The sequence below is a fragment of the Alternaria rosae genome (genome assembly GCF_020736505.1).
Source record: "Alternaria rosae strain MPI-PUGE-AT-0040 chromosome Unknown BKA58scaffold_2, whole genome shotgun sequence".
NCBI classification, from domain to species: Eukaryota; Fungi; Ascomycota; class Dothideomycetes; order Pleosporales; family Pleosporaceae; genus Alternaria; species Alternaria rosae.
Window position 1 is genome coordinate 1,007,227 of NW_025763571.1, and position 25,568 is coordinate 1,032,794.

At 51.6% G+C, this 25,568-nt stretch overlaps 10 protein-coding genes across 10 annotated transcripts; 6 read left to right on the forward strand and 4 right to left on the reverse strand.

Annotated features, from left to right (window-relative positions):
- Positions 1–16: 16 nt before the first annotated feature.
- Positions 17–2,325, forward strand: BKA58DRAFT_376065 (palmitoyltransferase erf2). Its single transcript, XM_046169477.1, has 3 exons — positions 17–1,204; positions 1,258–1,366; positions 1,414–2,325. The coding sequence occupies exons 1-3, from the start codon at positions 255–257 to the stop codon at positions 2,212–2,214; spliced, it is 1,860 nt and encodes a 619-aa protein (XP_046028687.1). The 5' UTR covers positions 17–254; the 3' UTR covers positions 2,215–2,325.
- A 73-nt stretch (positions 2,326–2,398) lies between these two features.
- Positions 2,399–5,710, forward strand: BKA58DRAFT_353651 (uncharacterized protein). Its single transcript, XM_046168600.1, has 4 exons — positions 2,399–3,822; positions 3,871–4,241; positions 4,290–4,489; positions 4,539–5,710. Exons 1-4 carry the CDS (start codon positions 2,766–2,768, stop codon positions 5,281–5,283), a joined length of 2,373 nt encoding a protein of 790 aa, XP_046028688.1. The 5' UTR covers positions 2,399–2,765; the 3' UTR covers positions 5,284–5,710.
- A 1,926-nt stretch (positions 5,711–7,636) lies between these two features.
- Positions 7,637–8,930, forward strand: BKA58DRAFT_408596 (HAD-like domain-containing protein; the record flags this gene model as incomplete). Its single annotated transcript, XM_046172097.1, has 3 exons — positions 7,637–7,749; positions 7,801–8,088; positions 8,141–8,930. 3 exons carry the CDS (start codon positions 7,637–7,639, stop codon positions 8,928–8,930), a joined length of 1,191 nt encoding a protein of 396 aa, XP_046028689.1.
- A 141-nt stretch (positions 8,931–9,071) lies between these two features.
- On the reverse strand, positions 9,072–10,304 carry BKA58DRAFT_408597 (3-carboxymuconate cyclase; the record flags this gene model as incomplete). Its single annotated transcript, XM_046172098.1, has 2 exons — positions 9,072–9,869; positions 9,927–10,304. 2 exons carry the CDS (start codon positions 10,302–10,304, stop codon positions 9,072–9,074), a joined length of 1,176 nt encoding a protein of 391 aa, XP_046028690.1.
- Positions 10,305–10,796: 492 nt separating this feature from the next.
- Positions 10,797–12,477, forward strand: BKA58DRAFT_376077 (uncharacterized protein). Its single transcript, XM_046169478.1, has 6 exons — positions 10,797–10,975; positions 11,024–11,036; positions 11,102–11,200; positions 11,248–11,447; positions 11,513–11,782; positions 11,860–12,477. The coding sequence occupies exons 1-6, from the start codon at positions 10,845–10,847 to the stop codon at positions 12,410–12,412; spliced, it is 1,266 nt and encodes a 421-aa protein (XP_046028691.1). The 5' UTR covers positions 10,797–10,844; the 3' UTR covers positions 12,413–12,477.
- On the reverse strand, positions 12,478–13,637 carry BKA58DRAFT_376079 (uncharacterized protein). Its single transcript, XM_046169479.1, has one exon. The coding sequence runs from the start codon at positions 13,382–13,384 to the stop codon at positions 12,683–12,685; it is 702 nt and encodes a 233-aa protein (XP_046028692.1). The 5' UTR covers positions 13,385–13,637; the 3' UTR covers positions 12,478–12,682.
- Positions 13,638–16,991: 3,354 nt separating this feature from the next.
- Positions 16,992–17,466, forward strand: BKA58DRAFT_376084 (uncharacterized protein). Its single transcript, XM_046169480.1, has one exon. The coding sequence runs from the start codon at positions 17,197–17,199 to the stop codon at positions 17,368–17,370; it is 174 nt and encodes a 57-aa protein (XP_046028693.1). The 5' UTR covers positions 16,992–17,196; the 3' UTR covers positions 17,371–17,466.
- A 1-nt stretch (position 17,467) lies between these two features.
- Positions 17,468–19,430, reverse strand: BKA58DRAFT_376086 (beta-1,6-galactanase). The gene is made up of 4 exons (XM_046169481.1): positions 19,281–19,430; positions 19,067–19,235; positions 18,817–19,014; positions 17,468–18,761 (listed from the first exon to the last, which is right to left on the reverse strand). Exons 3-4 carry the CDS (start codon positions 18,980–18,982, stop codon positions 17,581–17,583), a joined length of 1,347 nt encoding a protein of 448 aa, XP_046028694.1. The 5' UTR covers positions 18,983–19,014; positions 19,067–19,235; positions 19,281–19,430; the 3' UTR covers positions 17,468–17,580.
- Positions 19,431–22,717: 3,287 nt separating this feature from the next.
- Positions 22,718–24,079, reverse strand: BKA58DRAFT_84420 (MEMO1 family). Its single transcript, XM_046176018.1, has 3 exons — positions 23,740–24,079; positions 23,621–23,689; positions 22,718–23,568 (listed from the first exon to the last, which is right to left on the reverse strand). The coding sequence occupies exons 1-3, from the start codon at positions 23,919–23,921 to the stop codon at positions 22,809–22,811; spliced, it is 1,011 nt and encodes a 336-aa protein (XP_046028695.1). The 5' UTR covers positions 23,922–24,079; the 3' UTR covers positions 22,718–22,808.
- BKA58DRAFT_84446 (uncharacterized protein) lies at positions 23,963–25,343 on the forward strand. The gene is made up of 2 exons (XM_046176019.1): positions 23,963–24,718; positions 24,772–25,343. The coding sequence occupies exons 1-2, from the start codon at positions 24,238–24,240 to the stop codon at positions 25,197–25,199; spliced, it is 909 nt and encodes a 302-aa protein (XP_046028696.1). The 5' UTR covers positions 23,963–24,237; the 3' UTR covers positions 25,200–25,343.
- Positions 25,344–25,568: the final 225 nt, after the last annotated feature.

Sequence of the window (25,568 nt, forward strand, 5' to 3'; positions counted from 1 at the left end):
CAACTTTATGCGCCCCTTTCAGCGCAATCACACATCTTGTCCATCATTCCATTAGCCTTTCGGCGCCGCAGCCCTTCCATTCACTCACTTCCAGTCGCTCCTTCCCTGCCGGTCGCCATCCTCGCCCATCCGCGCTCCCCGTATTCGTCGCGACCACGCGCTGTACAAGCCGTGCCTTCCCTCCAGCCACAATTTCAGCTCTTTGATGTCATGCTGCGTGCCGAGAGTGTAATAGCGCCCGAAACCACATCACCATGGCCATGACGCCGTCCGAACAGAAGCGCAGCTCGACTGGCAGTCGCGTGTTGGGCATGACGGGCCCAGCAGGCGAGCCCGGCCTGCCACCCTCGCGACCGTCGTCGATTGCGACTGCAAATTCGGGCAGCCAGAACAGATGGTCTCAGGCCAGCCCTGCACGACGAGGAGGCGGCATGAGCGTCGCCGGCAGTCTAGGACACAGCCGCCCAACGACGTCTGCCAGTAGAACCCATGTTCCGCTGGCAGCCCACGGCTTCTTTCGCCCCATGAGCTCGCAGCGTCTTCAACAACAACGCAACCAACGCCCCAATTCCCTCCTCGGCCACGGCTCGCTCTATTCGGACACTACACACGAAACGGGCAGCAATCCGTATCGCCAGAGTACAGGCTCTACGCAAACAATTCGGCACGGTGCCCCAACCCTGGGCCTCCATCACGAGCTGGACCCGCAGCCTCCGCCGTCGCGCGGCACCGACATCACCGACAGAGACATGCCCGACCGCACCACAGCCAACACCACGCCCACCGGCGCAGAAACAGTGCGCAGTCGAGGCGAGAGCATCACCCCCCTGCAGCGACCTAGGCCTCAGCACCTGGATCTCTCTAACGTTCATGGTCACGATTCCGGCAAGCTCCCAACGCCCAGCAAGTCGCCCCGCTCTTTTGGTTCCAGCTTCATGTTATCCAGTCGCGACGGACGCTCAGCCCAAATGCGACCCCATCAAGGACACGAGAAACTCACCTCTGCCGAGTCGTCACCCAGAATAGCGCGCAAAGAAGCTACCAAGGAGGCAGTCAAGCGGGAGCTCGGCAGAAACTACCAGTACTTCTCTGGCAATACCGCATTTTGCTGGGGTGGTAGATTACAAAATACGCGCGACCGTCCAGTTAATGTCGCCACGGCAATCCTCATCATCTTACCTGCTGGTCTCTTTTTCGGCTTCTCGTTCGTGGACTCCCCTCCACTGCTATTGTCCCTCACGCTAACTATTACCATAGGGCCCCTTGGCTATGGACCAACGTTTCTCCTTCGATACCCATCCTCTTTGCATATTTGCTTCTCGTCTCCATCTCCTCTTTCTTTCATGCGTCAGCTTCAGATCCGGGCGTATGTCATGCACCTCCTTTGTCCTGAACATTACTGACGCTGTATAGATACTTCCCCGAAATCTACACCCATTCCCCCCTCCTAATCCTAATGACGATCCGCTCAGCCTCGGCCCGCCCACCACCGAGTGGACTATGGTGGTCTCCGCAACCGGCACGAATGCAGCCATGGAGGTGCCGACGAAATATTGCAAGAGTTGCAATATCTGGCGACCTCCACGTGCTCACCATTGCCGTGTATGTGACAATTGCATTGAGACGCAGGATCACCATTGTGTCTGGCTCAACAACTGCGTGGGACGCCGCAACTACCGTTACTTCTTTGTCTTCGTGTGCGCCACCACTTTGCTAGGTCTTTTCCTCCTGGGTGCTAGTCTGGCACACATACTGGTCTGGCGGACGCAAACTGGAGCATCCTTTGGCGAGGCCATCGATCGATGGCGTGTTCCCTTTGCCATGTGTATATACGGACTCCTTGGGTGGTCATATCCCTTCAGTCTTGGCGTATACCATCTGTTCCTGGTTGGTAGGGGCGAAACCACGCGTGAATATCTGAACTCACACAAGTTCCTTAAAAAGGATCGGCATAGGCCCTTCACACAGGGTTCAGCGTTGAAGAACTGGGTCGCTGTATTACAGCGACCACGTCCGCCGACCTATCTCCATTTCAAGAGAAAGTACGAGGAGGGCGACCAAAGGTTTGGTTCGCGCAAAGATAAACGGACTGCGCCTTTAGTGCCAGAGCAGCAGGGCGGCGGGGTGGAGATGCAGGATGTTAGCGGGTCTGGGGCATTCCAGGGCCCAGCTAGTAGGTCAGGACGTGACGCTGCAGACGCGACTGTGGCATGAGACGATGTTTCTGATCAGCGTAATCATATGGTTAGCCCATCTTAAGTAATAGCTTCTTCACAATACATGAGTGCAGGCACGGCACCATATGATAGTTTGCATGCACTGGTTAGTGGGTTTCTTGATTATGTGTATATTCTATGACATTATCCCAGCCGGCTCGATTTCGAGGACCTGGTCCGTACGTGCCGGTAATAAGACGGAATGCGAAGAGTGGTGGTGCTGGTAACATTGGATATACAGGGCACGACGGCCTAATCGGCTGACTGACTAGCTGCATGTGTTTACCTCCCCAAATCGTCCATCCGTCCATCTATCTCCCAATTCTGGCTCGGTGCGCCTCCCAATGCATGCCCACACACTCTCCTAAATCGGATCAACAGTTGTACACGTTTCTTCGCTTGCTCTTTGCCTATCGCGCGTAGACTTTGGCAGTGTTGCTTCGTGAGCGCCGTTGACCCGCCCAAACCGTCCACCTCCTTCGCGCGTCAGTGCCTCACCCCTCAAGACCACGACCACGACGCGTGCTGCTGCCTTGCCCGTCCGCTGTCATGGCCGAGCGCGATCTATCCCCAACTTCGACATCCTCTACACTTTCCAACATCACGGTGCGAACTGACAAGCAAGGCGATGCTCGCGCCACGTCCAGCGCGTCGCCTTCCATCTCGACGCCACCTACCAGCCTCGGCGACGAAGCCAGCGTCATGTCCGAGATGACGAAGATCGAACAAGCCGTCGAAGTGTACGAGGACGCTCCGGGCCTCCAAATGCTCGGCGAGACCTCAGCGCCCGCGCAAACCACCACGCACGACGCCGTCAACATCGAGGCCCGCCGCCCTGCTAGGAGCTCGCGCAAGTCCGTCGCCACGTACAACGTGCAGATTCTCGCCGGAACTGCAATTCACACGCCGACCAAATACCTTGAGAAGCACCACAAGAATGTCGTGCACGGCTCACTTGAGGAGCTCGCGAGGAAGGAGAAAGCCACACCCATGCGAAAGAAGATGCTGAAGCGGAAGTCTGAGATGACTGATGCCAGCGACCAGGTCGAGGATCAGCTGGCTGCCGAAGCCGCCCAGGCGGCACGACGTCGCACCTCCTCGCGCGTGACGGACCTTCGTAAGGAGGTCCTCCGCAAAAGCGGTGTCGGCGACACCGTCGCAAGCATGTACTCAGGAGGAAAGGCTTTCGTCAAAAGCACTTTACGGCGTAGTACTTCAGAACCATCCTTCAAATCCGGCCAATCAGCTTCCTCCGCGGCTTCTCTCAAGCGGTCTCGCGCTGCCCTGGAGGATGGAGACGCAGATAGCCAAGACCAGGAAGAAAAGATCTTCTCGAAGCCCAAGTCGAAAGTCTGGCTTAAGCAAGGTTTGTATGTTGGCCAGGACCGCGACTTTGATCCTCGTCTCTCAGAAAGCCAGAACCGTGCGAAGAAGAGGGTGAAGAAACCATGGCAGGCCTCCATCTTGCCCCTCCCAATCTTTGCCTGCGAGCGTCTATTGAACGAGGACCCCAAACATGTATTCCGCGATTTCAAGTTGCCATTCGATACTTACAGTCCTCTACCCAGAAAGGTTAAGGTCGACGGTTGGGTCAAACTTAACAAAAGTAAGCTTAGTATGATCCCACTCAGTCAACAATGCTAACGGCTTGCAGATAGGTTCATCGGCGACGCATCTGCGCTGTGGAAACGCGACAAGCAAGACTCCTCTCAATGCTATTGCGATGAAGAGGATGGCTGTGGAGAGTCCTGTCACAATCGGATCATGGCGTATGAATGTGACAATACCAACTGTCCACTGCCTCCGGAACTATGTAACAATCGGCCATTCGCAGAGCTCAAGAAGCGTGCAAAAGGCAACCGTTATGACTATGGTGTGGAAGTTCTCGATACAAAAGACCGAGGGTTCGGTGTTCGTGCTATGCGAACGTTCGAGCCACACCAGATCATCGTAGAGTATGCTGGAGAGATCATCACCCAGTCTGAATGCGAGCGGCGCATGAAACAGGTCTACAAGAAAGACAAGGTACGTTGTCGAGGTCTTGCCATACAGATTTCCGCTAATTCTCTGTAGTGCTATTATCTCATGAGCTTCGACAACAAAATGATCATCGATGCGACTCGTGGGACTATTGCTCGATTCGTCAATCACTCGTGTGAACCCAACTGCGAGATGATCAAGTGGACTGTGGGTGGAGAGCCTCGCATGGCGCTGTTCGCCGGTCCCCGCGGCATCATGACTGGCGATGAGCTCACCTACGATTACAATTTTGAGTAAGTCATGTCTCATGACGTATACGTTGAACCATTCTGACTTCGTTAGTCCGTTTTCTCAAAAAAACATTCAGGAATGCCGCTGTGGTACTGAATCATGCCGTGGGGTCCTCGGTCCCAAGCCAAAGAAACCCATTGAAGAGAAGTCAATAGCTTCAGCGCTCATCACCGGCACGAAACGCAAACTCCAGGATTTGCTCGGTCCTCGAAGATCTGGTTCTGAAAGCACCCAAAGCTCCCCCAAGAAGCGCAGGATGCTTGTAGGCAACTCAGCTAGCGCGAAGGCGAAGAACGCTGTCGCTCGATCGGAATCTGCTCGTGAGCAAGCCGAAAGGGAAGCAGATGCGCTGTCGCGCCAGAACGCATCTCGCGAAAACCGCGCTCTACAGCGATCAAATTCTGGAACTCTTGATAAACGTACGAGATCAGCCAATCTCCGGACGGCCAAGCCATTCACAGTCAAATCTACCCGACACACAACCGTCAGCTTTCAAAGGAAGGTTACTAGGCCTGGTGCACTGAAGAAGGTCAAGAAGCCTGCTCGGTCACTGCCAAGTAGAAAGGCACTTCGCCCCCAACGACCAAGCACGCCAAATCGAGAAACGAGCACTGAGGTACTGGATTCAGAGGATAATGCTTCACCAAACATAACCCCTGCATCTTTACGCAGCGCTTCTAAGAAATCGCCTTATACAAGCCCTATTTCACGAGAGCCTCTTGCAAAGGGCGCCGCGACTGCAGTGAAAGACAGTGTTTCACGCAAACCTTCGGTACGGAGCCTACGAGGAAGGTGATGAACGTGTTATTAAACTCCATTGTATCGTAGCCTTGTTTCAACCCACATCATGCGGCATAGTTCTGCTGAGGGCTATCTGACTGAAACAGGCTTGTTGGGCTGTTTCCAGTGATTTCAGATGTGTATGTACAGATAGTCCTTTCCGTTTTCAACATGGACAATAGAAAAGATGGTTTCTTGCGAACAGTAAATGTTGCGGTGTGATGTGTCAATGCTTTTTTCGCATTTTCGTTGCTACCCAAGTTGTCGTGTTGTAGAGCTCTTCCTGTTGGTGATATCTAAATCAATCGAGAGAGATCAAAATCTGTGATACACAAACAGCTGTCCATCGCAGTTTCGATGGGACTGCATTATGCCGTGCTAAACCAAACACGGCGGTAAAGACCACGCTGACACATTGAGACACGCATTAGTCACCAGCGCTCACAGATAGAAGATGTATAAGGCGAACGAGTATGTACATATCATTAAGCTCTCTCCGAACAATCGCTGCTGTCAATATAAAGACCAAAGCCAGAAACCACCCCCCGAGGACTCAATCTGGCGTGCGCATTAGGTGCTAGGTACATAATTTACAAGGAAAGAAGAGGCCAAGCCGTAGGCAGAACAAGACTCCAATCCCATCGCCGCATGTGTTGTTAAGGTCGATCGGCCATGTCGGAAGATTCTCGCATGTTTCTTTATCGGTATTATAGCAAGGCTTTGAGGCGAGTTGTATCTGCGTACTTTTGGATTGGCGTAAGTACTCAGACACAATCCTCTTGTTATCGTATAGAAGCGAATGATCGAAGTGAGAGCGGTGATGAGCCGAAACCGCATCAATTTGTAGTTGTTGGGTGTAATGCAACTACAAGCAGCGTCTCTCTGTCGATTCTCTGACGAGAGAGAGGGAGAAGGAGAGGGGAGTTATCTATTGGACGGTGCAGCCGCCACTGACGCCACCAAGTTGGGCGGTGTAGTGGCCTGGAAAGTCACTGCGTTGGACGGTGCAACCGCTCAGGCCATTGATGCCGCCTTTGGTATTGCGTTGGACGGTGCAGCTGCCTTTGGTGCCACGACAAAGGGCCATGCTGACAGTTGAGTTGGCTTGGGTAGGTCGAGGCGATCAAAGAATATTTAGAGAGCTTGTAATTGCTGATACAGTGTTCTGTTGGCTGGAAGAGGAAGAAATTGCGGGGACATGAGCATCGTCTTATACAACGAAGAAGAGTATCACAGTATAGGAAATAACGAAGCTTCCTTTGTGGCTGTTGTTGTCAAAAGATCCAGAGCATGGTCCCGACAACGGTGAGGGGACTCGATGTTAGCTTACTATTGTTCTCAGATACGGTATGTCATGCCACGTGATTTTGCTTACTATTGTTCCAACGCCATTGCACCTGTTAAGAATGGGAACAAAGAAGGTTTCAGCGGTAGAGAGAAGTCTCAGCAAGGTTCTATGCCGAGTTCTAAGCAAGGGGTAGTCTGAGTCGCCGACTACTATGTCCAGTAGAGTGGGCCAGATTTACGATCTCAACAACGAGTCGGTCGATGTAGATATCGTATTGGTCAGTATGGCAGTTTGGCTCCCCTACCAAGAAGTTATCCCGTGTGAAATTTCCTCAGTAGGAAAGCCCTTATATATTGCAATTCATGTCAGTTGGAGATGAGCGAGTAAATTTCCACATGGGAAATATCCACTGCTGAAGGTTCGCCTGTAGCCGTGGACGAGCGAATACAAGCATACCGACAACAATATCTTCTCGTTCAAGGAACTAATGAGTATACAGTGTCTTTAAACAGAAGCATTGTAATGATGCGACCAACAGCTGTGATTTGGAGACTCGATGAGCTATGCAAAGGTACCGGTGTATGAGCACTCAACGCCATGTGTCTCCCGTGCTTCCGGATGGCAAGAGGAATCCTTAGATATGCATAACTTCCGAGTCAGGAAGACTCGTAGCAACAGTGTCAATCGAACGAATGATAGAGTCACGATTTGCTCCGAGTTGTATACGCTCCCAGTCAGTAGACGTCAGCGTGCCTGTACACAGAAGGAGTCGGCTATGAGGATCGGGCAAGCTGCCACGGAGCTCCCACCGAGCAGACGTGGACCTTAGGATTTCAGATTGCGCCAATTTTCACTACGAGCAATAACCAAAACTGACCGAATCAATTACTTGGTACATGGTCTCAAAAGCATAGATTATATGTGAAGCTTAGGATTCATGTGTAGTATTCAAATCGTGTGACGCAATATTGGGTAACGCGACAATGACCAGCTGACTAATAATTTCCCGACGCGCATGCTGCTGCAGGTAGCCAGGCAAGACATCACATCATCACAAGGAATTCGCAATCCACCAATAGTGATGCACGCGATGAGGTTACTTGCTCGCTGCAGCTACGGCCTGCCTCTACGCCGCGCATTCCAGACGGCCGCTGCTCCCACCGTCCGTGCCCCAGAATTTGCTTTCGCTTTCGAGTAAGGCCTTCACACCATCGGCCTCTCAACACAGCAGCTGACGGCTGTCAGTATCGATGGAGTACTCCTAAGGAGCTCAGATCCGCTGCCGCGAGCTCAAAAGGCCCTCTCGTATCTGCAGTCACAGCGCATCCCCTTCATACTTCTTACCAATGGCGGCGGCAAACACGAATCCGACCGCGTGGCCGAGTTGAGCAGTAAACTGGACGTGTCTATTGATACATCCATGTTTGTTCAAAGCCATACTCCCTTCGCCGACATGGAAGACCTCAAGGACAAGACGGTCATGGTCGTGGGTGGCGTTGAGGATAAATGCAGGAAGGTCGCTGAGGCATACGGGTATGACGGAACGACACTACATGGTGCAGCAGCATTCTAACAGATTGCCTAGTTTCAAGAACGTAGTCATACCTGGCGACATTATGGTTGCTCACCCGGATGTTTGGCCATTCTCGCAGCAACTGCTGTCCTACTACAAGACCTTTACTCGACCGCTACCTGTCCCTATCGACGTTGACTCGCCATCCGAATCGCTCCGCATCGATGCTGTCTTTGTATACAACGATCCCCGAGACTGGGGGTTGGATTCGCAGATCATCAAGGATGTCTTGTTGTCAGAACGTGGCATCGTTGGAACTTTATCACAGAAGAACGGCAATCCAGCTCTGGAGAACCGTGGCTACCAACAAGACGGACAGCCCCCACTATACTTCTCAAACCCAGACCTGCTGTGGGCAGCAAAATATCACCTACCACGTCTGGGTCAGGGAGGCTTCCGCGAGGCTTTCGAGGGTATCTGGGCTGCGATAACTGGTGGTCAGGCACAAGGTGTTAAGTTGCAGAAGGTCGTAATGGGCAAGCCCCATCGACCTACGTACGAATTTGCTGAGAAACGTCTCATAGCGCATCGGCATCGTTTGATGCAAAACTATGGTAGTCCACTCAGCCATTTAAAGCGCGTGTACATGGTCGGTGACAATCCCGCCAGTGACATTGCTGGCGGTAACAACTACCAGAGTCCGCATGGTACAGATTGGGCTAGTGTGTTAGTGGAAACTGGTGTCTACAAGAAGGGTACAATACCGTCGCCTGAGCCGCGCAAGATTGTGAGCGATGTTTGGGACGCTGTATCGTGGGCTGTCGCGCAGGAAAAGTGGGCATCTTCAATAGATGCTCCGTGATATTGAACTATGTACATACTTTGCCATTTCAAATATGATGATGCTCATGGAGTGTCTCATAACAAGACATGACCCCAATCTTCTGGTACACGTCATCTCAACAGTGTACATGAACCGTCTCTCAATAGGATCTCACACAATCTACTGTTGCTCCAACCACTGCACAAACATCAAATCGCCAGGCCCAAGGCCCTCAGCCGTGGCCACCGGTTTGCTGTCTTCGATCCTCCCTGTTTCTAGATTTCGGCTATAGACAGCAACGTTCTTGCTATATTGGTTCGCAACCGCAATCATGGATCCGTCCTTGTTCATGTTGAAGTGGCGAGGGTAGTATCCGCCTGATTTGGCGAGTTGGACAAATGACAGCTTTCCATCCGCTGTCGGCTTGAATGTTGCAAGTGAGTCACTTGGAACCTGGGTGCTGTTCTTTGGGTCGGGATTGTCTACTTTGAACACCGTGCCGTTACGATTCGCTGCGACGAGGAACTTGTTGTCAGGTGACAATGTCATCTCCGAGGCATATGACACTGGCGGGAGCGTAGTGTTGCCATACGTACTGACCTCGTCAACCTCGGTGAATTCCAGGCCGCCACACTCAGGGTAGTCTACTTTGTAGCTGATGATCTTGTTGCTTTTCTCGTGGACGACAAAGAGGTATGTGGTCTTGGAATCGGGGCTTGTCCAAAAAACTGCATGTCGAGGGCCGTATTCCGGCTTTGATTTGAGTGGCTCGTGTTCCGTAAGTTGGTGGCTTGCGGGGTCGATGCAGTATACGTGGACCAGGTTGGCACCGAGACTAGGGAAAATCATGAATTGGCCTGTGGGGTCAAGGACGGCCTGGTGGATCTGTTCAGGCTTCTCGAAGGTAAAGTTCTGTAGGGATGAGAACTTGTTGTTTCCATCGATTGTGAAGAGTGAGATTGCTGCTTGGGGGCCATACTATTCGGTTTGTCAGTACATGTTCATCAAGGATTAGAAAGGGAGAGGAGTACGCACATGAGCGAGGGCAAGTGCCGATCCGTTGTTGTAGGACGCCGAAGAGACCGCTCCTCCCAAAACCGGGCTGCTCGAAATCTTGCTGAGGCTGCCATCAGCACCAACGCTCAACATTGTGAGGTTGGCACCAATTTCTACTTCGTCTAGACAGACTATCCTTTCGCGACCAAGGGACAAATCGAGCCATGTGGGTGACTTCCCACACTCATGGTTCTCATGAGTAACTTTCATCGTTTGGTCAATGTTTTCGTTTGTGCTAGGTGGTAGTTCGAGAGTCTGGATAGCGCCAGGAGAAGTGTCATTTCCATATGACGCGACTAGGAGCCGACCCGCGGCTGCTTGTCCTATAGTCGCTAACGCGATGAGTAAGGTGTGCATTGTTGTTGATAATGAAGGTATGAAGTTGTGTAGTAATACAGAGGGACCAAAACTTGTTTGTTTGTAAGAAGGAGGAGGGTCGTTGTATTGTAGGGATTATATTTTGTATCAAAGATCTATGAAACTGTGAAATGCAAAGAGAGACAGAGTATGGAATGTGAAATGGGTGCTTGTGAATAGATACGGGGAATCACAACCTTTGTTCTCATCGCGTGCGTATATAGTGATGCGTGTCGCATGTTTCACATTAACCGCCATAAGTCTTGTCAATAGGGATTTACGTTTTAGTAGGACCGACAGATCCTAGGCACCGAGTTCAGCTCTAAGGAGGCGGGTGTTTCCGTAAACGAGTGTGTGAGGGTCTTGATTGGCGAGTGCGGGGGTTGAACGTGAGCTGTGTCTCGGTGTTACTCGGTGATAGCCTAGATCACCAATCGCGCTAGTGCGTCATGTCGCCATCTCTGCGCGCACGCGCTTGTGTAATGACTTCTTCACGAGTCCAAATGCATTTACGCATGCTCACATGCGACCGCGCTAATCATGTCTACTTCCTCTTCCAGTTATGCCAACTATCTACCCAACGAACTGCTGCTTGAAATCTTGGCGCACTTTGAATTGTGGGGCGAGATTGAGAGGCAAACCACGCTGGCACGCTTTTCCGCTGTCAATAGGTAATATCTCGCATTGAGGATCTTGGTCACATGAGCTTACAATAGTAGACAGTGGTATGATGTATGTGAATGTCGTGCTCCGGGTCATCAGACGTATTGTGACTAATTTGACTGTCCGATGCATAGATAGCAGTTCAACCGCTATACGAATCACCGTACCTATCCGGAAGTGCGTACGAGCTCTTTTTACGAACAATATGTCCTTCCGTGCTAGCCCGCATCAAGGTAAGAATCTTCCGAGTAGTTGGCGATAACTGCTAACCTATCACAAGCCCACAGCGTTATCAAGTCTAGTAAAGTCGCTGGACTTATCCCACATCGTACATCAAGGCGCCAAATCGACAACAGCTAGATTGCTAGGCCGAACGAGATTATCTCTTGAAGTCTTCGTAGCACCCCAAGCTAGCTTTGCAATCAATTGCTGGGCCAGCCTGAGCAAATGCACCCGGCTACGCGTTCTCGACTTGAGCCTGTTGGTAATCCCCAGACACACGATCTTCGTTCGACTCGTGAACTGACATACTCTTCCAAAACTAGGGTGTCCGAATGCATCAGTTTTCAGAGCTTGAATCAAACAATACGACAACTTGGGGATCTACGCGAGCTTTACTTACCTCGCTGTTCGTCTAGATATGAACCCTCAGCCACACCCGGTGGTCCCAGTATTCGCTGGCCACCCAAGCTGGAACACCTCGCTCTATCCGGATCGGTCTCTGGTCAATTCTTATGGGATATGCTACGACAACCGGATAACTTCCCTCCGACTTTCTCTTCGCTGAGTATTCACCATAGTCCAGGGCTAGATCAGTACGTCAAGACTCTATTGCAACGAAGTCACGGGACGACTGCTACTGGAAAATCGAATGCTAACATAAAGACGGCAGGCAAGGTATCAGACCCCTACTTGACAGCTTATCTGCATCGCTTACTGTCGTCGAACTCCGCGATCTACCAGCCGTCAAACAAGGCCGATTAAACAGTGTACTAGACTGGCTACCAAACCTCGTCTCTCTAACCATAGCACTAGACTATATCGACAGCCGGTTCGGAAACATGCCACCAGATTTCTCACCAGCGCGATGGCAAGAAGCCAAGCCACTATACAGACTGACTCTCCTTGCTTGTGGACGGACGGGTGACCCCTCTCGCAGTTTCACCATGACCGATCTCTTCACCTTGATAGATGAACGGTATCTAGGCCGTTTGCGCTATTTAAATATAGGACATAGCACGGAGTGGCAGATTGAGGATGAGGTGCTGGGCGCACTCGAGTCCAGTGTATATGAGCAGGACAAGGAGAGTTGGTTGGAGCGCAGATGGCACTACGAAGACGTGGATTTCACAGATACGAGGGACTTGGAATATGAGCAATGGATCACAGATACGGCAATTGGGAGGAAAATGAGGCCTCGGTTTCGGCTTTTGAGGAATCGATAGTTGGACTGCTTGATGATAACCGGCACTTGCTCATGTTCTCATCCTAATGAACAATTCAAAATATTTCTCATTGAGCTACTAATCGAATATTATATTCAGGGTACAGAAGCAGCTCTAGCCACATGTGCTGCTCAGGAAAACAAACGAAGACAGTCTATCGCGAAGCCTAAAGCAGACTCAAATCATCTAAGACTAACAACAATGAGGAGGACACAACACTAAGAAACACAGTTTGGATCGAGCGCCTCCTTCTATCCCTAGATGCCCTCCCTAGTCGTCACCCAAGATAATATTCCTTCTCCTCCAGCCACTCAACGGCCTGACGCTCTCCCTCTCCACCTCCCTTCCACCAACCCTATGATAGCTTCTCCACTTCTCCTCCTCAGTCTCCTTCTCCTCGAAAGGAGAGTCGCCCCAGAAACTGTCTCGTCGTGTACGGGTCCTTTCCCGTGAGGCAGACCGCTCACGAGACTCCCAACGCTCATCTACCCACCACTTTTCACTACGATGGAAAGGGTCGTAAGAGGGTGAGAGAAGCGAGGAAGTGTGGTGGTGGTGCGACGAGTGTGGACGGCCGAACTTAGCGTTGATGCTGAGGTGGAAATCTTGGTCGTCTGGCTCGGAAGAAGCGGCGCGGTCCGAGGAGTATTTGTACGTACGCCTTGTCTCGTAGCTACGGCGTCTGTTCTCGTCCTCCGCATCGTTTTGGGGGCGCCGATTGTCAGTCCAGACGTTGTAGCGCTCGAGTTGAAAGGGCTGATCCCGTACTGTTAGGGCGCGGGATGGCCTGGCTGGCTTATGGTTGGACGAGTAGGGGTAGTCGTCATGGCCATCTTCGTCATCGAGATCTGAGAGTGTGATGCTCCGACGGCGTTTGCTAGAGTCGTGATGGACGAGGGGACGTGAGTAGTAAGATTCGTACTCTGGGGTGCGCTCGCGGGTGCGAGTACGCGTTAGGTGCAGGTAAGACATGGTTAGTTGACTGGTGCGGCTAAAAGGACAAGCCTTAAGATGATGACTGTGATTTGGTACAGGATGGTTGTAATGATAATGCTCAGAAGAAAGTTGTGCGTTTTGCAATGTCGATGGATTGCAAGTACTTATATTCGTGCATATGAGGACCGGAGAAGCAAGCTTACTGTCCTCCAGAACCCTCTATATACCATCCGACGAAATGTTTCAACTGCCTAGACGACTTAAGAATCACCTTGTTTAGCTAGCATGGGCTCCATGAATCCCAACGTGCACCGCCTCTTTTTTTGCGGCTCGATTGTGGCTTGTGCAAATCGCTCTGTGATTTGATTGGTTGCGCCCACTGTTGGCGTGCTCCGCGTGAACGATACTTTACCGATGAGTTCCTGACCGCCAGAACATTGAGGCTTGAATCGAATCTTTAGAGTTATGTCATCCTCAGGGCCCCTGCCGTGTGTATTGTGGAGGGGTCATGCCAGCTGAATCTGCGGTCGCCACTACGAGGCTGTGACAATGTGGAGGTGTGGGGGCCGGGAACACGACGGTGGACGTTGGTTTGGTGTAATCAAAGTGCAATAACATAGCGGATAATCGCCGATGTTGAGATGGATGCCTATAGGAAAACCCCGTGTCGTTCCGATGTCTTCGCTGATGTTCCCCGGTCGTTGGCTCTCGTGGGTACCTCGCCGGTTGGAGCTTATGACGCTCAAAGGATCATGCGCTTTGGATGAATCATTGCTGGAGTCAGCGCTCCTTTGTCAGCCTTCTCGTTAGTAAGGTTTGGTCAAGAAGAGCGAGTGTTGGTATGACGATGTCGCAATTGAGATGTGGGCAGTGAAGAGCATGACCAAAAGTATGATCCATACAGGAGATGTCCTTCGTCGCCATGGTAGTAACTCATCGGTTGCGCACTTGCACGTTGTAGTCACTCGGATGCTGCGGTCTCCTAATCCAGGAGGCCTACAATAAGGACTGACCAGGCAGTTGACGCATACTAATTGAAGAGCATGAAGGATCTTCCCCATGTGACCCTCACGACTAAGTGTGCTGCCTGGGAGGTGTCATTGATCGCCAGCTGCACAGAAAGCGTTACCCACAAACCTTTACTCTGCTTCTCACAGATCTTCGCTGCCTTCCTGTTCGACATGTCTCCTCACCGGTTGCCTACGCAGCTCTTGTACCGTTCTCTCTATTCCTATGACTTCTCTTAGCGCTCCTCACGGAATAGCCTTCCAAGGTTATCTGCATGTTCAGATTTCTTCAGCGCAGTAGTCATATCAATCAGGTTGATAAAATGTAGACAGTATTGTGGCTCGTAAACGTCAGATCAGAAGCCAGGCGGTTGGCATTGGAGTGCTACAAATGAACGGGTACAGCGGCGACGCGAAAGAGCCGCACATCCTCGGGTGAGTAAGCCCGGGGTACTACCAAGGCACCTTATACAAGGAAAGAACTAAACAGGTCTACAGACTACATTAAGATAAAAGCATGCAACGTAGATTACTTAACGTTAATGTAGGCTCTAGGGTGTTTAGTTCTTTCCTGGTTGACGTGAAGGCTCAAACGTACTCGACACCACGATCGGGACTAGGCTGTTAGTTGCTACGTCTGACGTGGAGGTATGCACTACGGTATGTTCAAGAATATGTGGGTGTGAGCCATAGCGTACCTGGGTATGCTTCCAAAGCGAAGTATATCCGAGCGTACTAAAAAAAGAATGGATGCCTTCACGTTCCGTTGAAGTCGATCCTTCTCGTTAGTGGTTAATTGCATCTAGACGCTTGTGCATTGAGGAGGCGGAGGGATTCAGATGCCGGTCAGCTGTAACGCGTTCTTTGTACCGCCACTGCCGCGATAGTACATGCACAACACCTGGAATTGTGGCCATATAAGGCAGGTATCGGTCCTAGTGCTGACGTGAATCTCGGAGGATTGCTGAATCGCAGCTGTCGTTGGTCGTAAAGTTGCAGCGTGGATGCATGAGACTCCGGAGATTGTGACAACGCCCGGCAGCGCTTGGCGTGCTCGTCGACGTTCGGCTAGCCACGATGAGGCTTGCCCTGCGGCACAGCGCGCGAACTTACTCACTTCGAGAACATGGCGGGCCGCAAGGGGCCTGAGTGTCTGAGGGCGTTGGAGACTTTCACCGTCTCCTTGCCAATGCCAGATTGACGGCATGAGAGAGCGTCGTACTGACATGTACCTTCCGCCAGAGCTCTTGACGCTCTTATTCCTAGCGAACGCCGCAGCAGCTGTCCCTCGTGCGCGACCACCGTCGTACCAATTTGAGAGCATATAGGCTAATTAAAAGCAGAGGTCTCTTTCTTACCCAACGTCACCGAGATTGCTCCCAGCCAACAGTCCACCGTATCGATCGCGGCGCAGATAACAGAACCGTCCGATGTCACTGCCACCGAGAGTTCTGTAGATTGGGTGGACGTGAAGGTCGAAGTGTGTACTCTTGACGCCGACAGCTGTTGTTCTATCGATCCTGGTAGTTGTGGTGGCTTGCAATGGATTATTCTTCCGTCTGCCACAGGTTGGGGAGAGACGGGTCCAGCTACCAATCGTCTCGTAACACTTACTCCGACCGCGACCACTGTCACCACGACTCGGCCGACCATCCTCAACCTCGAAACCAATGTTCTCGTGTGGGGGACCGAACAAGAGAGCGAGGGCAGTGCTGGACAGCCGGGCTTCATTATGGGACCGAGCACAGTCAGGGCTTCGAACACGATGGTAGAAAATCCCGGTGCTACAGGATCGGCGCAACAGCAGATAGAGCAGAACAGTCTCCTACTGCAGATAGTCTCTCAGATTGGGCGCGCACCATCGAATGTGCAGCCAACTCAACCCGCATCTTCTGCGACCGATAGCCCTGGTCAAACTGTAGCGCCCGCAAATAACCAAAATGGAGAAAATAGTGCGCTTGGCCAGCCAGCAGCCACTCCCGACTCTGGCATGGCAAGCAATACGGATATAAAATCTCCACCACAAATAACGCCAGCAGTAGCCATTGGCGAATTTGTATATGGAACACAGACGTTAACGCTTACGGCTGGTCTTAGCACCAACATCGGGAGCAACTTCTTCCCTACCTTTGTAGAATTAACGACTGACGCCGAAGGTAACACTTTGGTCTCAGTCTTTTCGGACGGGACTGCTGTCATTGCCACTGTGCGTGTTGCGCCTACCACCATGGTTGTGCCAAGATCTGGCTTCGAAGCAAGTACCACTGATCCTGCAAGTCCTGGTGAGCAAACTGGCGATTCGGCTACTACCTCCAGCAAGGAAGCTGGAGCTGGTAGAAGGAGTGAGCTGGAGTGGTGGATGGGTGCCGTCTTTGGCGCACTTAGCTTCGGTGCAGTATTCTAGCAACAGGTAACATGAGCCTTCAGATTCATGCTGCCCCAACATAATATTATTCTCATGAATAATGATTCACAATCATGCGCGCAATCACATGTCAAATTGTCTACTCGTGGGTTCCCCAGCTTCCGCCGTGCCCCACTATGTATTTCACTGAAGCCGACTTCGCTTTATGTTGTCTCCTGATCATGCCCCTCACATAGACACGCGCACCCTCCGAGACCAACACAACGTGTTGGTTTGCAATTTTCGACCCATGGACAATCAGTTTATTCCTCTGTTAGGTAGTAAACTTTCCGGCCTATACGATAAGCCCATTCGTCCTGTAGATAGAATATCATCTCATTATCTGTGAGATCAACACAACGAAGCCTTCCCGCTACAGTCCACTCCCATTGCAGTCTATCCTCAAAAGCCCGGCATCAACTTTCAGGGTCAGCAACATGTCTCCGAATAGCGACAAGTCGACCATTACTACCACTTACAAAGTCTCCAAAGACTTGGGCTTCGATAGCTTTAAGCATTTTCTGGAGTCGTATAGGCTAAGGATCTGGGAGATGGATGATGTGGAGGAAGACAAGGCGATCATGAGGGCTATAGGTTATAACGTGTCTTGAACTGTTGAGTACCCTGTACTCCTGGCTGGATTTAGCATTTGCGAAACAAGAATCGAGGCTGGAGAAAAGGAAGCAGACTGTTTACGGAGATGCAAGGTGTTGTGTGAACGGGAAGGACAGTAGTTCATATCAGATACTAGTTGACACGTTTTCAATGCGTCTTTCGATAGTAATGTTCTTTAAGCACTTTCCGTAAGTAGATGCGGACAATTAATGAATCTTGGTCGTGTTCATCGCCTGAACCCATGGTTTCCAGAATTCTTCAATACCGCGCTCGTAGTTCCAACCTGTCCAGTTGTAGTTTGTCATGCCCCACGTATCAGGGAAACCTTGAACACCCGATCTAATTCTGTACGAACCGGCGATGGACCACATCATCCAGCTGATGTCGTTATCGATGGTGTACTCCTTCAAGCAGTTTTGTAGTGTGTTATTGAAGAGTGTCTCGTCTTGCGCACTACCGAACTCGCTCAGGATGACTGGTGTCTCGCGCACAGCCTTCGGGCAGTCACCCGTAATGTTGCAGGCGGCTGGTGCATCGATGCCCAGAGCGTTGAAGCCGTTGCGGTAGAAGTTTGCTTTGACTATGTCGCAGGTGCCCGTGTCGATGTCCTCACTCATGCTGTAGAGATGGAGTTCCCAGACAAGCTTATCAGCCCAGGGGTGATCGTCGAGATTGAAGTACACTGGCTCCCTCCTCGCGGCGTCGCGGATTGCTGTGCACTTGTAGCAGGGAGCTGTGAGAATGTTCTTGCCGCTAGTGAGTGCTGACAGATCTTGCCCGTACTGCATACCCCCCCAGAGAATAAGAAGATCAGGGTTGGCCTCGTGGATTGCGTCAGCGCCAGCAGTCATATTGCCGACGAGGGTGTCCCAGTTGTAGTAGAGATCCGTGACGTTCCAGGATTCGCGCAACTCGTTGCGAAGAGACATGCTAACTACGTTTGGGTGATCCTTTGCCCAATTGGCAACATAGGAAAGACCACGGCGCCAGTGCGTTGCGTTGAACTCAAGGTCGTCAAACCATGCGGTACCGTCGATGTGTGAGCAGCACCACTGCGCTTTGCCAGTGTGCACATCTGGGCTAATGAAAATGCCTTTTGTAGCAGCGATGCGTGCGATGTCGCTCCAGATCTCGAATCGAGTGGTCTGAGCTGTCCAACCAGGGTTCTTCTCGATGATCTCGTTGGTCACTTTGGTGCCGTTCACATAGCCCAGGGCGTTGATGAGGCCAACCTCGAGTGGCACGTCCACGCCGTTTCGATCGTAGACTTGGTCGATCATCTCGATAGCATAGCCCATGCGGATGTAGTTGAAGCCAACACCCGCGATGTCATTAAGAATCTCTTCCGCTGACGCCCACTCAAGTCCTTCAGGAATCATAGTCTCGCCTGCAGAGGATTTCAGTTTATTGCAATGAGACTTGAGTCTGGACTTGCTACATACCACTCATTGGCCAGTTGACACCAGCCCAAGTCGTCTTTTCGCCATTGCTATCAACAATATCTCGGCCTTTGGTACTGTACGGGCCGTTGAAAGATGGAGACGTGCTGTTCGTTGCCTGTCGACGCGCATTGTACCGGAAAGCAGTGTGGCCTGACACTTCGGGCATGTATCCTGCCGAGACGACAGCACCAGCAAACGCTGTGCCAATTAAAACGCGTAGTCCCAGCATGATCAGTGGATTGAGTGATACCTTGCGGGGTGTGCCATAGACACTGGGTACATTCGGACCTTTATACTTCTCAGTACAACCATCGTGAACAGCTAACTGGGAAGAGCCTCAATTTCCGTCGGTAGGCTTGCTCAATGCAAGCCAAAATCCGATGATCATCGTCACTTCTCGCCGGGTTGTCGGATAAAAGCTGTCCGAGTAAGGGTACATCCTCCGCATTTGCGGGGAAACATACGAGAAATTAGTACTTGGCAGACTGGCGCTCTCATCACGGAGATTCCGCCGGCGCAAAGCCCAGCGGAAGTGTTACGCTTTTCGAATTAACAGGTTTAGCTCGACTTTTTAGTCTTGGGCACTCAAGACTCGGTTGAAGCGTTGTTGTGAGCTATCAAGGTTGCCGCTCTTCGGCTATAGCTAGGTACTGGCTTATCTTATCGACACGTGCAGCGTGTTCCTAGCGCGTTCTTAAGTCCCTTCACGCCACACGCCTTCGGCCAGCCCTTAATGAGACGTCATCTTTCGCACAAACCGTCATGGACGCATTGTTGGAAGGGCTCAATGACGCGCAGAAGAGCGCGGTGACAAGTCCCGCCAATGTTGTCCAAGTGCTCGCGCCGCCTGGGTCAGGCAAGACCAAAACACTTACAGCACGCGTCGCATATCACATCAATCACGAGCGACTACAACCATGGAACATCATCGTATGCACATTCACCATCAAGGCCGCACGGGAGATGAAGGAAAGAATCAAGGGTTTTGTTGGAGAGAAACTTGAGGCGAAACTGATTCTGGGTACCTTCCATTCGGTCGCGCGTCGCTTCTTGTCTCGTTACGGTCAAGAGATTGGGATTGACAAGAACTTTGGCATCGCGGATACTAGCGACAGCACAGCAATATTAAAACGCATCGTTACGCGTCATCAGTACACAGTAGAGCCTGGCCATGCTCGTTCCAGGATCTCCAAGTTGAAAGCCAAGGGCGTCACGGCCGACGACTTTCGAAGGACAGCCAAGAATGTCAACGATAACGAATTTGCCATGGTATATCTATCCTACCAAGAACACTTAGCCGCCTCAAATCTCCTCGACTATGACGACCTCCTTGTCCGTTGTGTGGATCTATTAAGAAAATCACCATCTTGTGTCTCGACGATACAAGCTGTACTCATTGACGAGTACCAGGACACCAACAACATCCAGTATGAGTTGATGAGATTATTAGCTCAGAAAACAAGACGTATTACCATTGTCGGTGATCCGGACCAGAGCATATACAGCTTCCGATCAGCCGAGATAAAGAATTTGCTGAGGATGCGCACCGATTACCCAGAATCAGTTGTGATCAATTTGGAGAACAACTATCGATCTTCGGGATGCATCCTAAGCTCCGCAATGGCTGTCATTGAGCAGGATGAGAGTCGGCCACAGAAGTCGTTGATTGCTACCCACGGTGTCGGCGAACAACCCACTCTTCGCCATCTCATATCGGCGAATGTGGAGGCGAAGTGGATCGTTGAAGAGATACAGCGGACCAAAACGCTTACAGCCGGGCTGTTGAGCTACAATGACTACGCTATACTTGTGCGCTCGTCTCCACTCACCCTGCAGATTGAGAGAGCGCTTGGACAAGCTGGAATTCCGTATCGCATGGTCGCTGGTACGAAATTCTTCGACCGTGCGGAAATCAAAATCATCTTGGACTACCTCCGTGTGGTAAGCCAGCCTGAACACAACGATGCGGTAGCGCGTGTCATCAACGTACCTTCTCGGAAAGTTGGCGACACTACTGTCAAGGCCCTTCTCGAAGAAGCAGAGATTAGGAAAGTGACCTTGTGGAAGTTAGTGCTTGACGTGGCTCAAGGCAGGAGAAAGCCGGAAAGCAAAGTGTCCGCCCAGGCGCAGAAGGGTATTGAGCAGTTCGTTAATGTTATCATCACCTCTCGCGAGAAGCTCCTTCCTGCTAAAGGCGAAGACTGCAACCTACTCGGTCTTATATCGCACGTCACAACCAAGATTTCTTTCCAGTCCTATCTCAAGCAGGCGCACAAGGAGAACTGGCAAGATCGATGGGCAAATGTGGAGGAGCTAGTGAATCAGGCGACACAAATGGCTACAGCAGTTGCTAATGGAGAAGAGATCTCTGACGACGCCTTGCCAGTAGTAGAAGGCATCGAACAGCGGCACGACACTGCAGCTGATATCTTGTCCAAGTTTCTAGCCAATGTCACCCTCTCGAGCGCGGCAGACCAGGAGGGTAGTGAACTAGACCAGGTCACCATCTCCACCATTCACGCAGCGAAGGGTCTTGAATGGCCTGTGGTCTTCATGCCTGCTGTTTACGACGGATCCATACCCCATTCCCGAGCGGACGACCACGACGAAGAACGGCGCTTGCTATATGTTGGCATGACTCGAGCACAAGGCTTACTATACTTAAGTTGCCCAGTCAAACAGTCGGGCCAGGAGCAGACAACACTTTCGAGATTCATATCGGATCGGAAAATACAAAAGCTTTTCAGCGATCGAGGGCCAGATCTTGCGTTCAAGAGAAGTACCGTACCAGAGTTAGCCCGCATCCTTCGCAGAGAATGTCCATCATCTGAGCATATGAAGACGGCTCTCTGCTTGTTGGAACATCCAGAGGATGACCGGTACCCAACGACTCGGGAGGAGATTGACGGAGATGACCCAACATGGGGTGCATACGGTGGCAAAAACAGCGGTGCTGGGCTAGATCAATCTTTCAAGCGGCGTAAGTTGGAAACGTCAAACTCTCTGTCCAAAGACTCAGTAGCAGCCACGATGAACAGAACGTCTGTTTTCTCGACAGCGACAACCACGATGCAAAGTGTCAAAGCCGGGTTCACTAGCGCACGGGATCTTGGAGACCTGCAAGCAATGCAAAGAGAAGCAGAGCGGATTCGTACTCTAGCCAGTGCTCAACACGTAGAGGCTGGTAGAGAAGCCTATAGGGATTCGAAGAAAACAGAAGCAAAGTCTGCGCGCGCAAAGGTTACCAAGCCACGCGCAACTGGCCAAGGTTCCATCACGAGTTTCTTCAAGCGATCAAACAGCACGATGTCTGAGGAAACCGAAGCACCGCCATCTTTCGACGCGCCGTCTTTACAACGCTCCCAGTCTTCGTTCGCTACCAATACTCTACTCCACGATATCTCCAACACTCAGCCCGCTGTCACCCGTCCACCACGTCCATTCCAACCCCTTTCGATACCCAGTCACAAAGTTACAACCCGACCTATCCTCACCAAACCAAAACGTGCAGAGCCAGAACCTGGGACGGAGAACACGCGGTACGTTCTTCTGTCCAGCTCACCACCTAAACCTGAGGTGGGGAATACATACCAAGCAGAGAAAGAGCTCGGAGAACCAGTAAGTCCATTGAAGCAAGCATCATCGTCGTTCACTTCGGCAGCGGGTTTCCGTCCGGCGTCGACGTTTCATACAACGTCAATAAGTCAGGTACAAAACCAGTCGGCACAGAGGAAGACACTGGGCGCGAGGAGGAGCATGCAGCCGTGGAGTGTAAAGCACAGTGCTATGCCGAAGCCACGGCCATCTTGATGTATGTTTGGGGGGCGCTTTGGTCTTTGCGATGAGATAGATTTGGGTTGCATGGGTTGGCGTTATAGCGCTCAGTCACGATGTATCAGCGGTATCTATGCATGGTTATGGTCGTTGGTTGATATCCGTATCACTATCTTTGACTATGAAAGGCCCATGAAGCTGTACAAAAGAATTCCCCCCTACAGCACTGTGAAAGCACTGCAATACGATACACTGCTATGCTGCACGCCCTCCACTAGACTGCTCCTCTCATATCGCAGGAACTTGAACGTGCCCTTTCCTTCACCTAATTCACGTAGCTCACCTGCCTTCTCTACCGCGGCCATGAACAGACCGATGGGATGTCTTCCGCACACGGTGTTGCCCGTCTTCTTGAGCTGGTCTAAGAACTGTTTGTGTGACCTACTCTCCACAGCGTCGATACTCTCGTGATCGACAGCGGCGATGCTTTTGTGTATGGGGTAGTCGCTCGGCACAGAGGAGCTTGACTTCAGCTGAGTTGCCGCTGAACCGTCGGCGGGCTGGTAGTACGTGTATCGGAAACGGGAGCCCCAGTGACAGAAGTCGGATGAAATGACGAAGATATTGTGGGGATCGAAGAGGTAGGGAGCGAGCATAGAACCATAGTGCGCTTCTAGGGCTGCTTCAGTATTTCCGACCATGATAGGAACCAGAGGAACAGATTTTGTGTCGTTCTGGAAGCTGGTGTTCTTGAGCGACAACATCTTGTAAATGTAGGGCAGGTGCATCTCTAAGCTGTGTTCGTCCTCGTCTGTTCCCTTTGACATGATTTCCAGATCCCAGTCTTGTTGTATCTCCTCGACTAGGTCTCTATCTATCGTGAGGTCGCCGAGAGGTGTACGGTACTTGTCACAGCCTGTTGTCGCAGCGCCAGTGAGATAGTAGTGGTGGGAGGGACCAAGGAGGAAAACACGTTTGCTATACGCCGTCAGTATAGCACTAAAGCTTCGCTCCACAGTCTTGCACTCACGCATTCGCCCAGTCAGCGCTCTTGTAGGCCCATGCAGCAGCAGGCCCTGAGTACGAGTATCCGGCATGCCTGCATGTCCATGAGCCTCATGTTCTCTTTAGCTTCTTCAGAGAGCATACGGGGCGATGATAGCTCGCGCATTCGGCATCGGTATTGAGACTTGACCCTGCTGCGAGGAAGCCGAGCCGATAGGCGTGGTGGTATCGGGAACCTCTGCGAGCCAGCCGTCGAGTTGCTGCGACAGGAGCTGTTTATTGTCCGTATACCAGGAGCCGGCGTGGGTGGCTTTGCGGGTGACCATGTTGGATTTCAGGTATTGAGCGACGGAGCGGGATGCTCTGCTAGAGATCTTGGGAGCTGATATCGTGATGTGGTATCACGTAGTTGGTGTTGGAAGCGTGAGGGGCAGTGGGGTAAGCTGAGCGCGACCTTCGTACAGCCGACGTAATGCCTTTATCTGCCATCATCGCCTGCTGGGCAGGTGCGAGGGACGTCTTTAAATGCCAGATCAATAAACCCTCCCAGACATGCTCCATCATGTCTGCTGCAGTGAGTGCACATAACGTCACGCGTGGAAATTCGGTGTTGTTGCCCAGGTACTCACTCGGAGGGTAGTGATGCAATTGCGATCCCGGCACGCCATCACGCGACGCGCTCGCGCCGACAATTCGCGTCCGCCAGGCCAGCCACTTAGCATCATCGTTCCCCGTTTCATCCCATCTCGCTTTCCCTCTCGCACATCGCTCTACAACATCGTAAACAGACATTTGCTACCTTCCACACCCCACGAACAATACCCCATCATCTATCGCAATCCGTCAACACTTCAATCCACAGCCATGGGCCTCAAGCGCAAGTACTCCTACGACGACTCGCCGCTCTCCATCTCCAGCTTCGGCGCCGTCTCCACACCGGATGCGCAATCGCCCATGTCCTTCATCAAGGGCTATGACAAGATGACGGATACACATGCACATGCGAGCTCGAGATCCAATGGCTGGGACTTCCTAAGCGCGAGTCGAGTCAAGAGCAATGATTGGGGCAACCGCACACAAAAGCGGGTTCGCGACAACAGACCCGACGAGCAAGCAATACACAGTAAGGCTTATTGACTCCCTGATTCAAGCTTCTAGTTGCTAATCGTATCTCAGAAAACACGCTGAACATGCTCTTCGCCGCGCAACGTGAACATCCAGAGGCCTCGCCCATCCCGTCCGACGCTCTTCCAACACACCAGCCATCAACTTTGGCCTCGTCGAAACCACAAAAGTCTACGCTGCATTCTTTCTGGAAACAGCTACCCGCGCCGCCTGTTCAACCCATCTTCTCAATGCCTGTACGGCAGGACCAAGCTTCGTCACAAGTGCCCCGATGCGAAGACTGCGATACACCACTACATAGTGAACGAGACGAGATGGATGTAAACATGGATATGGACATGAGCGGAGCTGTGGCGCATAGTCCTTTTGCATGCAGCGATTGCGGGCGCAACGTATGTGGGACTTGTGCAGTTGTGTCATCGACGAGGCATTGCCTGCAGTGCGCGACCAGTGGAAGGAATTTGAGGCGGTGCTGGTAAGAGTGGAGTGTGAAGATAGTTCGTGCATAGCACGGTCATTGTGGGCAGCGTAGTTTTCTTAGCATTGTTGTATAGCGAGGCGTACGGGTGTCAGCAATGGGATCAAGCGCTGGCCAAATAACGGTAGTATACCCCTTTCATATTTTGCATTAATTCAAACCAAACATTTAATACAACATTATACATGATCTGTCTATGCACATGTGCAGAAGTCTCTCAGACTTGATCGAATTCCAAGAAACGCATGATATAGATACATGACAGTCCATCACCGTTTCTCTGCTGTTCTACATAAAGCTCCCCAGGCTCCAAGACAATGAGTACTTCCACGGTCTGGTTTGAGTTTTGTAAAAGGTCGCAATAAGTACC